This window comes from Orbicella franksi, chromosome 7 (genome assembly GCF_964199315.1).
Source record: "Orbicella franksi chromosome 7, jaOrbFran1.1, whole genome shotgun sequence".
NCBI classification, from domain to species: domain Eukaryota; kingdom Metazoa; phylum Cnidaria; class Anthozoa; order Scleractinia; family Merulinidae; genus Orbicella; species Orbicella franksi.
The window spans coordinates 27,435,177-27,452,857 of record NC_138151.1 but is presented as its reverse complement, the minus strand read 5'-3'; the positions used below and the strand labels follow the sequence as shown (position 1 = coordinate 27,452,857).

At 39.4% G+C, this 17,681-nt stretch overlaps 1 protein-coding gene across 1 annotated transcript; it reads left to right on the top strand.

Annotated features, from left to right (window-relative positions):
- The first annotated feature begins 4,580 nt into the window (after window positions 1-4,580).
- Window positions 4,581-11,968, top strand: LOC145492043 (uncharacterized). The gene is made up of 7 exons (XM_081471354.1): window positions 4,581-5,419; window positions 5,630-5,724; window positions 6,306-6,465; window positions 8,250-8,313; window positions 8,608-8,861; window positions 10,480-10,651; window positions 11,686-11,968. The coding sequence occupies exons 1-7, from the start codon at window positions 4,844-4,846 to the stop codon at window positions 11,841-11,843; spliced, it is 1,479 nt and encodes a 492-aa protein (XP_081327480.1). The 5' UTR covers window positions 4,581-4,843; the 3' UTR covers window positions 11,844-11,968.
- The last annotated feature ends 5,713 nt before the right edge of the window (window positions 11,969-17,681 follow it).

The following is a 17,681-nucleotide window of genomic DNA, read 5'->3' as shown; positions in this document are numbered from 1 at the left end:
GTACCTTACGCATATACGACGGCGACGGCAAGGGCGACGCCTAGTAAAAAAAATGTGTTTCTATTTTACTTTGGAATTTCGTATTTATTTGGAACTATCCAGTGTGTCTGACGGTATTAAAACTTGCCCTTGTTGAATATGCCACGAATGCGTTCAGTTCCAAATAGATATACGAAAAATTAGCCGTTGTGGTCCACGTTCTCCAGACAACGCAGAATTTGGTCATTTCACGTTGTTGTTTGGCAGAGGATGGCAAAGAAATGTGCCAAGAATTATAACGCACGTTCACAGATATTGTTCTGCTCATTAAATCTTTTGTTTGGTGACGTTCTCGTTGCCGTTGCCGTCGTGTTTTGCGTAAGATCCCTTATATTAAGTACCTTAAGCAAACCACGACGGCAACGGCAACGAGAACGTCACCAAACAAGAGATTTAATGAGCAAAACAAAGGCGGTGCACGTGCGTTATAAACCTTTGTACATTTCAGGCGTCCCCTTCAAAACAACAACGTGAAATGACAAATTTCTGCCTATTTTGGAGAAGGTGAACGACGGAGGCTAGTTTTTCGTATTTTATTTGAAATTCAACGCTGGCATTATATATCAAGCTTGAGCAAGTTCTGAGACGATAGGCGGACTGAACACTGATATCTAGATAATTGCGAAATTCAAAGGTAGATTGTAAATCCCTGTTTTACTATGCGTCATCCTTAGCGGCGTCGCCATCGTCACTGCTTTAGGTTCCTAGTAACAGAGCTAGAACGACAAAAATGTGGCCTTTGTACTATTGTGCAGTCTGGGTAGCATCCCTACTTTCGACTTAGCGTCAATGCCCGTCTTGCAAAAGGGTCAGCCTGGGATCGACATCAAGCTAGAACATTTCATAAAATCAAGAGAAAATGAATTTTCTCTTGATAAAATCTTTTTGTGCTGCCTACGGTGTAATAAAATGCAGTGTTTGCTACCCAGTAACGACGTTCAAGAACGGAGGAAACATAAAGGTCAGAACTTTTTTTCTTTTTACTAAATAGCATCTGGAGTGGTTTCTGAAGGACATCATTCCCCACTACCTGTAATGTGATAGCCAAAGGAATTTAGATTAGGCATACAAATCTGTTCTTTGAGAGGATTCAGCCCAAATTTTTCACAACCCCGTTTCCTGGCCTATGTTTTGTCCAACATTTGTTTGTGATTCCCACTCCAACGGACTCAATTTTCTCGGTAAAAAAAGAAAATCCCAGACTCCTATGTAAGATCCGAAATCCACAAAAGAAAGAAAATATTATGGAGCTCTCTTGTAAAATATTAATTTATTGCATTAAATGGTGTTCCAATAGGAGCTAGTTTAGCTTGCAGGTGGCTTCTTGTGATAAACAAAACTTGATTTTGTGACTTTCACACCGATAATCGCGTTACACCGATGCGCACTTAAGGTGAATGAATGATCGGGGGTCATTCGAAAACAGAAGAATTTCCATTTCCGTTCTACGTGTTGATTCTCATACCGACCCAGAGGGCACGAAACGTTTGAAGTAAGTTCCAAAAGAAAGTCATTTAAGCTTTACAAGTGTCCACAATTCAACTTAGGAATCTAACTCAATGCCAGCCAAGATGCACGCGTATTGTGACCAGGCTAGCACATTTTATGAGTGACCGAGCGTCGCTTAACTTGTGTTCGGTAAGTGGGAAAACAAATACTCCATTTCCTGTCATTCATTTGAAAAATTTACAGAGTTATATTCGGAGTCGGCATAAGGTCTGGTACGTAAAATTAATTAAGTCTCGCGTATTATACAGCAGCTTTTCTTTGGAAGGAAAGTGTTTTATGTTTTATTTATTTGTGACCTGTTTTATAAACAGCAATAATGATTTGTGAAGTATCACAAATCCTCCGGATGAATATGCATCCCTATCAAAGACTCACTTATTATTCCCTTTTAGAGTAGTTAGGAAGTGAAAAAAGAAAAAAAAAAAAAAAAAGGTCAGACCTGGTAACACTCGTTTTAAATTGATAATATTATTCATGTCAATATAAGGAGCTAAGACTTTCACCAGTGTATTTGGCAGGTGTTTAGTCAGCTTTTGTGTTATCTCTATCTCACCGCATTCGGCCTTTACACAAGTAATTCAAGGCGCAAAATTGAAGTAGCTGTCAAAACGAACATGAACGAGAGCTGTATGGATACTTTGCATGGCTGCTAGATTAACGAATTTTGCTACGATTAAAATAGACATCTGACAAAGCCGCCTCTCCACTTTATAATGCTTATGTGCATCTTTAAACAACTAGTTAGTCATGTGTGATGTGAATGTTACTTAACAAAATGTAAATAACCTCAAGCAATTAATATGGTAATAAGTTTCCTCAAAAGACTAATTTGTTTCGACCATTTTTTAACAGAAGGAGGCATTTTTACTCATTCAGTACTTTTGGGTTTAAATATCCTCAATAATCAGAGTAATAGGTTAACAAAATAAGGTTTGCTTTGTTAACTCATTAGAATTTCTGTATCGACCCATGGGCATGCAACATGATCAGAAATTGCCGTGTTTGTCGCTTAATCTGCTGTAAACTACATAATTTTCTTAAAAATTGAATTTTGCACTGTCTACGAACAGCAAAGTCGAGTTTCAAAATTTATCATAATTTCTCTATGATTTTTCCGCGAGGTAATGCGAACTTGTTTTCGTCTGTCTTCGTTTTCAAATTTTACGTTAGGCTTTCACGCCTAGCCTTATACTGAAAAAAATAATGAATAAAAACTCAATATGATTTTTGCACTGGCACGCGGGAGAAAATATAGTGGTGAACAAGAAAGACAATAAAGTATTTAGGTCTCGGAACTATCGGTCTGATAGTGGCCCCTTGGAAATTAAATGATGAAGAAATAATACTAGATAACTTAATTCTCAAGAACCCTAAAGAAAGGAAACTGGTCGTTAAGCGACTTTACAACCCCAAAATTTTCAAAGAACAATGAGGAAGGATGCACATTTGCCAGTTTCAAATAACAGTTCAATCCGCTTTATTCTGCTAAAGCATGAAATTTAATACCGTGTTGAGAAATGATTGGAAATCGTTATTTAAAGGAAATTTGGTCAGAATTCAGCTAAAACAATTAGATAATTTAATCTCGAGCTTAGTACGAAAAAACTCAAAACGCGCTGACGGTCATCCGAGATATTTTGAAAGTGGTCAAAGTCCACGTCATACTGTCGTCTTAAGATGGAAAAGAAAAAGGTGGGAATTTTGTAAACAGTATGGAGTAAACAATGCATTTTATTTTTTTCTCAAGCATCTGAGCGGGCCGGAATCCTAAATCCTCGAATTTGACTGGCTAATAATAACCATGTGACCGGTCCAGCTTTTTACGATACGGCCCACGAGTTAGCGGTAATCGTCAATCTTTTGCCTTTTTTACACATCCATCGACGATTAGTCAACGCAAGTTTATCTCTGTTCACTTTAAAATGGCAAGGAAAGTCACTGTAAATAAATTCAATTGAGTGTTTTGAAGTTGTGAGAGTTTGCTTGGTTGCTTGTAGCTTGGCGCTGTAATGGCGCGTAATCCTGTGTTTCTCTCGCCGTAAAATTTGAGTCAATTTCAGTCTAGTTTACCTCTCTGATCGTTGCCGTATTCAGAAGAATTTCTGTGGAATACACTTAACAAATTTCCTCGCTTTCTATTATTCAATTTACGGTAGTCTGATTTCAAGTGATTTTAAAAGCAACGACTGACAGGAATTGTTTTTGTGGTAAAACTTCAAACTTCCGACGAAATTTCAAACCGCAAAATCAATTTTGAAGAACATAACTGTTGAAATAAATGTAACTAACATAAAGTAGTTCGAAAAAAATCTGTTCTTTAATACATCTTTGTCTACTATCTGAGTTACTCGCTCGTTGACTAGATTTTGTACAAATCGTAGACGGTGCGCAAGCCGATTCAATGACAAGAGCCGCGTAAACAAACCCATTTGTAATCGGGAAAACCAATTTACTGCAGGGAAAATATAAACATGTTATTTGCCGGCCTAGGGTCGGTCCGTATAGTGAAAAACTGTGACCTCGGGCTTGAAAATGCTGCCTTCGGCCTACGGGCAGCATTTTCAAGATCTCGGTCACAGTTTTTCACCATACGGACCTCCCAACCAGCAAATAACATATATGTATATATTAATAAAGCTGTTCCATACGTGGATATGTTGTTTATTAAAGCTAAACTGCTATGTTGTCCAATCAGCATTTTCTGTTAAGAAAAGTAAAGTGGTCTGCCATTTATGAAGATTGATGCTGAGATCTAGTCAGTAATAAATAATATGGTTCTTTATTTATCATAACCCCTTGGACGGACAAGGGGCCATGAGAGGGATGACGTGGACGCTACCATCGAGAGGTACTGTTTCAGAATTTTGATAACAGCATATAGCTGTTATGTCCATAATATTCGCTTTGATTTTACAATATTTTCTATTTACAACTGAGGCTAAAAAAGTTAAAAGTAAAAAACACACCGAACGTTTTCGACAGTAGGTCATCTTCAGGGTACGTAGGGGTAAGTCTCAGGGTAAGTCCTCACTTACCCTGAAGATGACCTCAGGTGTCCAAAATGTTCGGTGTGTTTTTCACTTTTAACTTTGTTAGCCTTGTAAATAGAAATTATACACCTGTTAGTTTTGCATTTTCTTGAGAAGTTGATACTTAAGACATCCTACATGTCTTCGTGCATTTCATGTCTCTTACTACATGTATGGACAGCCATGGTAGTATGTCAAATCTCCAGCCGTGAGATGTCATCAGTTGATATCTTTTTCCCTTTTCTTCTTCCATATATAGGGCGACAATGAGCTCTTGGGTAAAAATTCTTTCAGTGATTGTCATTTGTCTTTGTGTTATTCACCTGCGAGCTACTTCAGCGATTGGAAACGAGTCCACCCCTGACAATGAAGACGGAGTCGACGAGGACAAGCTACACATGCCAGAGAAAGATCTGATAATAGGCTGGATTGAGAAGCCTCCATACACAACATCACCCACCAATGAATCGATAGACGACGAAGTCCATGGTATGCTCAGAGACGTACTCTTGCGGTACATAACAATGGAATGCGATGAACATGCAGACGAACCAACAAAGTACCATATAAAAACATTTCGAGCTGATAGTGAATTTCACATGATTGAGCTTCTGAGGCAAAACAAAATCCACGTCGCTGCTCCTATATTCGAGTCCAGAAACCGACGGTACAACGAATTTTCCTTTTTCAAAATCACTGATTATCCTGGGAGCGGGTTCATCACTAGTGAAGATGAAGCCAACAAGCTCAGCCTTGTCTTGGACGCTGTGTTGAAGTCTTGGTCATTGTTTGCGGTGACTCTGATACTCACGGCCATTGCTGGAATCATTATGTGGGCGCTGGTATGCTTAACTTTGTGTAACTAGATTAATATAGGTAATTGTAAGAATGCAAGCTCATCTAAAGATTTACTCTGGAAGTGATATTTGAAAAGTCTCTCCAAATTACACGAACTCTTACTCGAGTATAACTAGTATAAAATCAAACGTAATCATAGCAAATCGCCTGGCCACTCGATCGTTTTTGTTTTTGTTTTTCTTATGAACTGACAGGATACCTACTGGAACAGTGAAGAGTTCCCACGTTCATTCATCAAAGGATCTTGGGATGGATTCTGGTGGTCCTTTATTTCTATGACCACAGTGGGGTAAGAACATATTGACCGATAACAAAGCGTCCGTCATTAGCAACTATGTTATAGATTAACCTCAGGTTGACGACAGTAATTCGGGGCACTTGAAAACTTAATTAACAACGTTGAATTCACTAATGCAAATTCTCGCGGCAACTCTCGGATAAATGACGTGTAAAAAAGTAAAATAAGATTATTTGCTTTCGACTTTTATTATTCATTATTATTTTTATATTTTACTACGAGTTTCAATGTTTCAACTTTATATATCGTTAGTTATATATTTTTTAGCTTTTAGAGGTTTTTAATCAACGCTGTAATAATTTTGGTTTAATTTAATTTTTTGATTGCCATCATTTTTATCTCAGGACCTCCCTGAAAACCACACTAGTGAGTGGAGCCTCCTGTATAAAGATTATTATTATTATTATTATTATTATTATTATTATTATTCATTCGGTGACGATATGTCCATTGTACTTTTCTTGCCTGTACTTTTAAAATTCTATAACTGACACTTTTACTGGCAGTGCTTATTACACTAACCAATTCGTATAAAACTATCATAAATTAATAGCAATTTCTTTCTACATGAGGTATGGTGACAAAGCTCCAAAGTCGGTCGTGGCTCGAATTTTCTCAGTCATCTGGATCCTGTTGGGCCTCATTATCACGGCGATCTTCATGGCGAACATCACCTCTGCACTTACAGCTGCTTCCTTGCAACTGGAACCAACTGACCTTGTCGGTGTCAAGGTCTGTCCAAATATCTCTTGTTGCTGTTGTTGCTGTGATATCCTAATTTAGGGAGCTTAAGCAAACCACGATGACGACGGCAACAAGAACGCCACCAGACAAGAGGTTTAATGAGCAGAACAATAGGTGTGCACGTGCGTTATAAGTCTTTGAACATTTCTTTGCTGTTCTCAGCAAATCAAAACGTAAAATAACTAAGTTCTGCGCAAACTGAGGAACACGAACGACGGCGGCTAAGTTTTTGTATTCATTTGGAATAAACTCTGTCATTGCAGATTCAACCTGGGCATGATTTTAGAGCCATTGGCGTACTAAACATACCTAGATAGTTGCGAGCTTCGCTGGTAAAAAATAAATTCATTTTTACTAGGCGTCGTCCTCGCCGTCGCCGTTGTCGTTGATTAAGTTCCCTGTTATCCAATTCAAGCGTGCTGAAGAACAAAGAATGATGTATATATCGATTTCAGTTTTCTAGTCTTCTGCGTAGGCAAAAGCGCTTAGAAATGGTCTCGTATCACTTGGATCACTTGGACTTCCTAATTTCCTATTGTTCAAGAGGTGTGCAAGATATATATGACACGTGTTATTGAACTAGCGTATGGTTATGGTACGGTATTGGAGAAATATTGGTCGAGATATCGACTGTTTTGCAGATTGCTGCAAAACCTGCTGCTGCTACTACTGCTGCTGTTGCTTCTTCCTTTTCATTCATGTATGTTTTCCACTTTCCAATATGGTCCTTTCAGGTTCCATCATCGGCCACTGTTTGGGAATCCGGACCCGAAAGGTTGAAGAAATCGAAATGTTCTTTTCGACATCCAAAACAAAACTATAGGGTTTGATTATTCGGAAAGGAACTTCAAGTGAGCGAAATGCTAGTTCCTGATCGAAAACGTGGCCTTCTGATGTCAGTATTTCGTCAGCTAGACACAATATCACGACATACTAAAAGACCGTGAAAGAAATCTGTTTAACTTTCCATTGTTAACTCCGTTAACTTCGAGTAGGGGTAGCTGAGGGCGCATATGAATTCCTTTACAGGGTAGGTGATGCAAGTGGTCCTTTGGAAATAATAAGAAATTACCTCTTTCCCAATCACCAGAGAGTTTTTTTGTACCTATTGTGTTTTCGTCCTTTTCATATTCTAGGGGGTAGGAGAAAGTTTTGTTTTTTGACCGTAGACAAAAATGGCGTCGTGTGTCGTGATTTTCTTCTAGATGGTAAAGGTCTGTGCTTAGAGCCAAAAAAAAACCTTTAAAGATTTCGAAATGCTAAGGAATGAACATCAAGAAGACCCATTCGATGGTTAAGAGGGCGATAATGACTTAGAAGCAATAATATCGATCGGCCTTTGAGTTGCATGAAGGTCTGAATCAAAGGTCTTCCTGAATACATGTAAACCAAAACTGCGCTACGGAACGCAGTAGGCAAATTAAAAATGGACTTTCTCGTCTAGGGTATCGAGACATCGCTAGTTCAGACAAATGTGCGTATTAAATTAGCATTCCCTTCTGGAGAATTGTTTTGGTGTTATTTATACAAACAGCTGATTTTTGATATTTGCGTTCTCAACAGAGGGATAGCGCAAATATACTATTGTAGAACGCTTATATCCGAGTCACTATTTTTCATGAACACGTCGATCTTTATGTCGTTCACCTGTTTACAATTAAGTGAAGCTTGCTGACTTCACACTCTCCATTCGGAACCGCTCGTTGAAAGAGCATTGAAAATTTGCATTTATATACATCAAATAACCGATATGTTTTCATAATTCACGTTAGGTTGCAGTGCTGGCCAATAGTACAGAATACCAGCATGCAATTGAGGAAGATGCTAAACCAACAGGTTGGTAAAAACTGATGCAAAGGGCAAATATTTGAATCTGGTGTGGTTCAGAGGGGAATGGTACAGTTACAGTCATCGCGCATTATCTGATTCAGGTTTTTTTACCAGAAGGCAAAGGTTTTGTACATGAAAAATTAAATGTAACATTACAATAAACTAGGCGTCCATTACACATCAGATGCCCGTTTAATTAAGAATTCTCATTACGATCACAAATTTCAGATTGACGCTCTCGGTCCTATTCTCAATAGCTGGGTTTAAAGCTAACGTCAACTTTTTTCTTCCAATGTTTAGAGTATTCCAGAATTGACGACGTCATTCAAGCTGTGAAATCAAAGGAAGTAGATGGAATGTTACTGGACTGCTTCACAGCTTCCTATTATCAGTCAAGAGGCAAATTAAAATCACTTATCACCGTTAAGAAGCTAGAACTTCAAAGGGACACTGGAGTTCTATTTTCCCAAGATGCAGAGGAACTGGCAGAGTGCTTAAATTTTCATCGTTCAAACATTTTGAAGTCAGTTCAAACTTTTACCGCTACATATAAGGTATTTTTCATTACTATAAAACGTTTGAATATGAGCACTTGTCTGTCATTCTCCCCTGACTTAAATGGCACAATTCGAATTCTAAATGACGGAACAGTAGACTGATCCCTAAAGCGATATAAAATCTAACGAGGCGAAGACTTAAGATCTTTACCTTTACCGTTTTTGAGTTAGTAAAGCTGGCGAGGCACCACACTAACTGTATACAGTTAAAATAGTTAAATAACAAACAGGGAGAGGAAAAAATTGCTGGAAAATAGTACAGGAAAAGCGAAGCATGAAATTAATTCCTAAAAGCAGTCACTTTCTTTCGGAACATCGCCAGCGATGGCCGGATGTACTTACATTAGCTAGGAGACAGTTCCAGTCCCTCAAAGATCTTGAGTAAAGGAAATATTTAACAACGTTATAGCTAAACGGCGTCTGGAATTTAAAAACCTCATTGTCAAATGATGGCACGGTTTTCTTGGATCATTGCAAATAATTAAGCACACTCATATTGACAAGTCCGTGGATAATTTTATACAGTCATTACTAGTCCGCTTAACTACCTTCTCGTTTTTTCAAAATTTCTAGTCCAAGACTATCTAACATACCGTAGAATTCCGAAAGTAACGGACCCCGTTACTTTCGGATTTAGCAGGTAAAAGGGGCCGCTATTTTCGCTTAGCCGTTACTTATGGGTAGCCGTCACTTTCGGACGGTAAAAAAACGTTTGTACGGTAACAGTCGTTTCAGACGAAGCGGACGAGTAACATGAAATAAAAGTTCCATTTATGTGTGTTGCTAACTACCCGCATAAACAAAGCAGACTGTATAAACAAAAAAGGCCCCAATGTTGGTACTGTAGGGCGAAACTATTACATCGCATTATATCGCGATGCAACTGATTACACTACAGTATATCATTTGACTCTGCTGCAAGAGAAATGCAGCTCATAAATCATAGTTTCAACAAAAATTCAGTTAAGTTTGGAATAAAATAACGAATAACTCTTCAAGTTGTTCGATTATGCAATCAGGCTGCTCCATCCGCATTGTGCTTGAGATCAGACTTTCTCTTTTGGTGACTTCGTCAAAAGGTCGTTACTTTCGGGGGGAACCGTTACTTTCAGGGTTCAATAGGAAGGTAAAAAAGTTAACGTTACTTTCGGGGAGTAGTTATTTTTCGGAATTCCACTATTCCTTATACTAGGCGTTTGGCGTCAAAGGCTTGTACAGACACGTACGGAAGCTCTTTGTACTGTTTATAACTTACATGTAGGTCCCAGGTTGACGATGCGTACTCGAGTTTTTGGGTCTTACTGTTATTTTTTACAAAGTCATCTTACGTTTCGGCACAAAACCTTAAGTTCCACCGAACAGTGATAAAGGCATGATACCTCAAAGTTTAATCAAACTTCATGTTGTATTGTATAACTTAACTTTAAAACAATTGTGAAAGAAACCTTCAAAAATAATAAATTTTATTACATACAATAGAATGTTGAACTTTACATCACTGCAATATTCAGTGACAGTTCAAAGAGGAACGTAATAACCCTCCGTGAACAGGCAATATTAAATCAGGGTGATATATATAGGTGATGTAAATGGCGGTGTTCTTTTTTGCCTTAAGCTAACAGAGCAGAAGCCTCCAAGAAACGTCAACCTGTTTGACGAGTCATCCCCCTTCATTAAGGAATTCATGTACGTATCATTTGGCATCTTAGCTGGATTGTTCCTGATTGGGACCCTTTGGGACATCCTTATTAGAAAGAAGGGAAGGATTAAACAGTATATTGTATCAGGTAAGGATAAACCTTTTAATGTTACATTAAAAAGAAGACTCACATCCTGTTAATGAGCTTTCGAGTTTAGCTATATTCAAATGTTTCGCTAGTATATCTTATTTTTGTTAACATCCCTCAGACAGACTTAATTAAGCAGCCTTTACAATCTGGCTATTTGTCATTTCTGGGGTTAGCTAACAAAGTTCATTCGACCCAGATAATGTATTTCGACGCCTTTTTTCCTGATGAATCGCGAAGCTTTCTCTTACACCGTCCGCCGTATTTTGATGACCAATTAGTTAATTTTACTTAGTCCAAAATTGCTCAAAATAATTGTAGAACAGTAAAATAAACTAGAGCTGTAGGCTGCTTGAGAACGGAAAGGAAATAATCAATACAGTAAACAATTAAACAAAAAATGATGTGAAACATGGTTGCGCTGTAGATAAAGCACGGTTAAAAGTGAAGAGTGATCATCGCAGTAAATTTTCCAATTTAAGCAATTGGAAAGAAGAAGCCTGAAAAAATCAGGGCTTCAACGGGATTCGAACCCGTGACCCCCGCGATACCGGTGCGATGCTCTACCAACTGAGCTATGAAGCCACACATTGGGAGCGAGGTACCGGTATCGCAGAGGTCACGGGTTCGAATCCCGTTGAAGCCCTGATTTTTTCAGGCTTCTTCTTTCCAATTGCTTAAATTGGAAAATTTACTGCGATGATCATTCTCAACTTTCATCTACAACCGCAGTTCATATATGAATTATTTCATATAAACTTCACATCAAAGCACGGTTACTTCAACATATTCACGAACAAGCTGCTGTAAGCACCCCTGGGGTTCTAACCCACTTGCATGTAAAAAATGTGAAAACGAAATCAATGGAGGTGCCACCCCACCACAACCCCCAACGCCAACGCCCACTCACCCACCCACCCCCCCTTCTAACCCCCCCCCCCCCCACCACCACCACCACATTTCACTGTTTACCTGCATGGATAAAGTGTTGGGTGAGGTTTTAAAAACTTTCCTTTTATCTTGTATATTGTCAGGAGCAGCCTTTAACGAGGGAATGACACCAGACACAATCCGGAACGACCTCGAAGTTGCAAGACGGCTTCTTCGACAAACGCAAGAACAGTTTGACAAACTGGAATTCAAAATATCAAAATCAAAACATCATTTTCAGACTGGTAGATTCGTTAATTAGATTTTTGAGTTCTGTTGCTTTCGTTGATCAAAGTTTTAAAATGTCAGAAGACTTACTTGGAAAATTGACTTTTGATCAAGCTAGCTTGCATGGGTCTATCTGTAGCTCAGTGTCGAAAGCGTGCGTCGGGTAGGACTCAAGATTTTCACTTTTATACAAGCATCTGCATGTGAATATGTAGAATCTAGTGACAGTAACGAAAATTCGAATTTTCTTTCCTTTTTGGTCTAAAAGATTAATTTTTGGGGTTTGAGTCATGGTCTATCAAATCCGTACATAAATTAAATTGCGATAGGTTATAAGGTAGACAGAACGTTTTAAGGCATAAATTACAAACTGTGTAACTTTCTAAGATGTCGCACATATTCTTGAAAATAGTCCAATAAAAGGGTTTTTTGACGAAATATTGAACAGAAAACTCAAATTTTTGATCCTGTCGCCGTATTCTCAATGTTAACAAACAGACGCTCTTAACTTAGTTGAAATTTCCCGAAACAGCACAAAATACTAATCATCCTATAGTTTACATTCAACTTGAGCTTTTCAGCCAATCAGCAGAAATCGATGTTACCTCTTAGAATGTGAAAAAATTCAGCAATACCCACCAACCGAAATCGCTGTAAAATGAGCCTAAAAGGCCAGGCCAGGGATTAAAGGTGGTCAACCGTTTCAAACGAAAGTTGAATATGGCTGGAACAATTTTTTTTTTAACCAGGAACGCAAATCACGCGTAATCGAAGGGTCATAATCCATAATAAGCTAAACTTGACAGTTGTCAAAAAGCTTTAAGAGAAACTAAGGTATGGTTGATACAAATCATGCTCATCTTAGATAGCTGACATGTGATATGATAGCTGTATAAAATTTGTGTGGTTTTACATTGACGCTAATAAAAGTTAACCGCTGTCAAAACGTAAAAGCTCTAGCAAAGTGTCTCCAAAACTAACGTTATTCTACAACTAATAGTATACATGAAAAAATTACTCGATTCTGATTGGCTGAGAGCAGTGCACTTCAGGTGCAACACCAGTGCAAAAAGTGTAACACCAGTGCAAATTACACATCGATATTCTGGATTATGATTGGCTGAAAGACAATAGGAAATTTTCTAAGCCAATGATATCACGTAAAATGATGACGAAAATTTTCTGCGGAAACTTTGAAAAAAGCTTTCTCGAGTGAGAAAAAATGGCAGCATTAAATCAAGAAAGGTTTACTCTGGCCACTGACGATACAATGGAAGAACTACGAAATGGTGCAAAAAATATCAAAACCAGCAAAAGTACGTCGTTTTGGTGGAAGTGTGTGGAAGACGTGGTGCAAAGGAAAGAGCGTAGCTTTGGAAATTGACGAACACGAACCGGCTGAATTGAACATATTACTGGAGAAATTCTACGCCGAAGTGAAGGACAACAACGGCCAAGATTATGAGCCAGAGAGCCTTAGAGTCATGATTGCTGCCTTCGACAGACATTTGAAAGATAAACAGTATCCATTGTCAATCGTAAAAGACCAGGAATTCCACTCGTCGAAGCAGGTCTTGGAGGAAAAAGCGAAATTACTACGACAGGCCGGTTGAGGTAAGCGCCCCAATAAAGCAAGAAATTTGACGAAAGAAGAAGAAGAAGTGCTATGGAAGGAGAGCAAGTTCGGAAGTGCAATCCCAGAGGCATTAGTAAACACAATGTGGTGGTTACTCACCCAGCATTTTGGCCTCCGCGGCCGGCAAGAACATCACGACATGAAAGTGGATGACTTCCACCTTTGCAAAGACGACAATGGCGTGGAGTTCGTACAGTTCACTGAAGGGCAGACCAAAACCCGACAAGGAGGCTTGCACACAAAGCACCGCGATTTTCAGTCACGAATGTTTGCCGTTGGTGGAGAAAGATGCCCAGTAGTTCGTTTTAAGCAGTTTGTGAGTCGCCGACCTCAAAACCCGAAGACAAACAGGAGGCCAGATAAAAACGTGTGGTTTAAAGTACAACCAGTGGGAAAAAACAAAATAAATGATATGATTAAGAGCATTGTAGCAGACACTATTCTTGAGAGTAGCGACAAAAAGTTCACCAACCACAGCGCTCGCAAAACGGTTCTGAGCAAATTGAAGAAAGCGAACGTCGAGCGGTCGGGGATTGTAAAGGTCACAGGACACAAGAACATCCCGTCATTAAACGACTACGACGAGGCAAATGAAGACGAACGGCGACAGCTTTCGTATGCCATTTCAGGGAGGAATAACTTCAATCCACAACCGACAGACCAACAAGAGCCGCTTGCGTCTTCAGCTCAATTTCTTCAACCGCCGAGAGCGGGAATGCCATTGCAACCGATTTCGATGCCCAATTCTTCAGCGTTTGGATTAAACCAAAGTTCCACATCGCTCAATCCGACAATGATGAGAGCTCAAGAACAAAATCTGTTGAACACTTTCAACTACTGCCAGGTTTCATTCAACTTCAAGAGCTGCCATGACGGGACGCAGGGAACTTCTACTTTCAGTACCGCAGAGAAATGGTAGGAAATTTTCCTAGCATTCCTTACATACTCTCATTAGGGTTCTTCGTCTTGCGGCCAGGGAAGGCGTCATAATCTGTTTCAGTGACATGTCGATGATATTAAATAAAAAATAAACCAGAAAGGGCCGATGGAATATGAGACAAGCTTTAAAATGAAGTCACGATATAGCCTGCAGTGCAGGCGTCTTATTGGGGCGAGTTAGCGTTACAACCTTGCGACCGCCATGTTAGACTGCCATCCCCCTCCCCTATCCTTCCTCTTGCCTATCATTCACCCCTTTGGTAAAACTTTCTTTCTCTCTCCAGTCTTCCACTGCATGAAAAATTCAAGATGGCGGCTAAACGTTTTACGATGTGAGCGCTCGCTCGAAAAACTCTCGCCTGCTCTGCAGGCTAGTCACGATATTACCAGTGCTTTAAAAGTAAATAGTGCGTTCGAGTCATTCCCGATGCTTTCAAATGATGGCGGACTCCACCGACGCCAAAAATCTGGAACAAAGCAAGGTCATTATATATCGGATCACGTCTAAACACACGTAAAGAAAAACTTGGGCAGGAAAAAAAACGTGAGCGGACGAAACCGGGGGATGCCGATAAATCAAGTAATCCCGCAATGATGAACGAATTACACAACATGAACCTTCCTCTGCTTCTCCCCCTGAACCAAGTTCAGATCTACGAACTAAACTTAAAGACACCACACTGCCTACGAATGGATGTTGAGCGCTGCGAGCAGACGTAAATGTCTTGTTTACCCGATGAAAGCCATCACAATTAACTCTGAGCTTGCATCGTGAGCGTTTGATTAATCAATATAACACAGATCTTAAGGAATAAAAACCCAGATGATCTGGAATACTTGTCTGAGTATGTCGTTGGCAGCGGGAGCCACGTGCAGTATTATCATGCTCAGCAATTGAAGTTATTGTGTAGAAAATATCGCACAATTACACAGCCGAGGGCAAAAAAAAAAACAAACGCGAGGAGAAACTTAGTACATGGAGCTAAGATAGATTGTCAGTTCTTTAGTAGACCATGCACGGCTACCAATGGCTTGGCCAATGGTTTGGCCAATGGCTCCTACACGCAACGAATCGTAAAAGTCCGTAAGTAACGACCTCCGAAAGAAGTGAGCTCACCCCTCATCCCCTGAAAATAGAGGAACTATAAGGTTCAAAAGTATAATTATTTTTCCAATCACTAACCTGAATAACGTACGATAAACTGATGACGATTCAACTAGGTAATGTATAGCTTATTCCAGGAGGCGTCATGAAGCGCTCTGGTAAAACAACCCCCGCAAAGTTTTCATCAAGTAACAAGAAGGTACTAACAGGACCTTGTCTTCAAATTAAAATCACTAAAATTGACAACTTTGCATCATTCTTAACAGGAACGCATAAAAAGAACGTTTAATCATATTGAAATTAAAAACTCGACCAGAGCAGTTAAATATTTATAAAACAGACTAACGTAGCAGTGCATCACAGTAAAAATACTTTAAGGTATCTTACATGACGGTCTACATATAAAGTGCCCACCCATGTGCCAGCAACATAAATTTGAACTGGATTGAAGAATTTCTAAACGATTTATATGCACTCAGTATTTTTTGCGAATTACACCCACAGCCTTAGAGGAATACAGCCCTGTTCTTATAGAATTTAAAACAAAGAAAAAAAACACCAGAAAGAGATAATTACAGTAGAAGTCATTTGCGTCCCCCCATGGGGTGAGAGATTCTCGCCCATATCAACTTGCTTTTCTCTCGTAAGTTCTCGCGCGCATAGAGATGCTTCACACTCGCGTTTTAGGTGCAGGGATCCCAACCAATGCTTACATAACTTTTGAAAGAAGCTACTTTAGCCTTCCTCCAAATCTACACATGTATATTTCAGTTGTAAGAGTCTGTCTATTTGGACAGTTCTTAGGTTGAATATTCTCGCCCATGTTAACTTTCTTTTCTCTCGTAACTTCTTGCGCGTTTAGAGATGCCCCACACTCGCGTTTTAGGTACAGGGATCCCAACCAATGCTTACCTAACTTTTTAAAGATGCTACTTTTAGCTCTTTCCCAAATCTACCCACGCGTATTTCACTTGTGGAAGTCTATGGATTTGCAGAGTGCTTGGGTGAGAGATATTAACTTTCTTTTCTCTCGTAAGTTCTCGCCCGCTTAGAGATGCGCCACACTCGCGTTTTAGGTGCAGGGATCCCAACTAATGCTCATCTAACTTTTTAAAGATGCTACTTTTAACCCTCCCTCAAATCTACACACGTAGACACCGCGGATATACGTTTTTTGGGGCGCGATACAGTATTTTGCTGGTTAGCGGTACACCCTAACAAAACTACAAAATGAAAGTGAAGTGTGATCATCGCAGTAAATTTTCCAATTTAAACAACTGGAAACAAGAAGCCTAAAAAAAAAAAATCAGGGCTTCAACGGGATTCGAACCCGTGACCTCCGCGATACCGGTGCGATGCTCTACCAACTGAGCTATGAAGCTACACATTGGGAGCGAGGTCAATTAATTGAGTTCATATCTTCCCGTGAGTGAAATGATGTGAAGTATATATGAAATAATTCATATTTGAACTGCGGTAGTAGATGAAAGTGAAGAATGATCATCGCAGTAAATTTTCCAATTTAAGCAACTGGAAAGAAGAAGCCTGAAAAAAAAAAAAAAAACAGGGCTTCAACGGGATTCGAACCCGTGACCTCCGCGATACCGGTGCGATGCTCTACTAATCCCGTTGAAGCCCTGATTTTTTTTTTTTTTTTTTTCAGGCTTCTTCTATTTAACTTTTTAAAGATGCTACTTTTAGCCCTCCCCCAAATCTACACACGTGTATTTCACTTCCGGAAGTCTCCCGTTTTAGGTGTGGGGATCCCAACCAATGCTCACCTAACTTTTTAGAGATGCTACTTTTAGCCCTCCCTCAAAATACACACGTGTATTTCACTTGTGGAAGTCTATCGATTTGGACAGTGCTTGGGTTTGAGATTCTCACCCATATAAACTTTCTTTTCTCTAGTAAGTTTTTGTGCGTTTAGAGATGCGCCCCACTCGCAGTTTTGCTTTCGGAATCTCAAACTATGCTTACTGGACTTTTTAAAGATGCTAGATTTAGCCGTTTTTCAAATCTACACACGTGTATTTTACTTGTGGTAGTCTGTCGCTTTGGACAATGCTTGGGTTGGAGACTCTTGCTCATTTAGTTTTTTTTTTTCTCGCGCGTTTTCGCGCCTTTAGAGACGCAACACTTTCGCGGTTTTCCTGTCGGCATCTTTAACTATCCTTACTAAACTTTTTAAG

Bases quoted from the DNA above. Each gene is read 5' to 3' on its own strand.
- LOC145492043 (XM_081471354.1), top strand. From the start codon at position 4,844: ATGAGCTCTTGGGTAAAAATTCTTTCAGTGATTGTCATTTGTCTTTGT. The intron at 5,420-5,629 runs GTATGCTTAACT...ATGAACTGACAG, and splicing joins GAATCATTATGTGGGCGCTG to GATACCTACTGGAACAGTGA. The intron at 5,725-6,305 runs GTAAGAACATAT...TTTCTACATGAG, and splicing joins ATTTCTATGACCACAGTGGG to GTATGGTGACAAAGCTCCAA.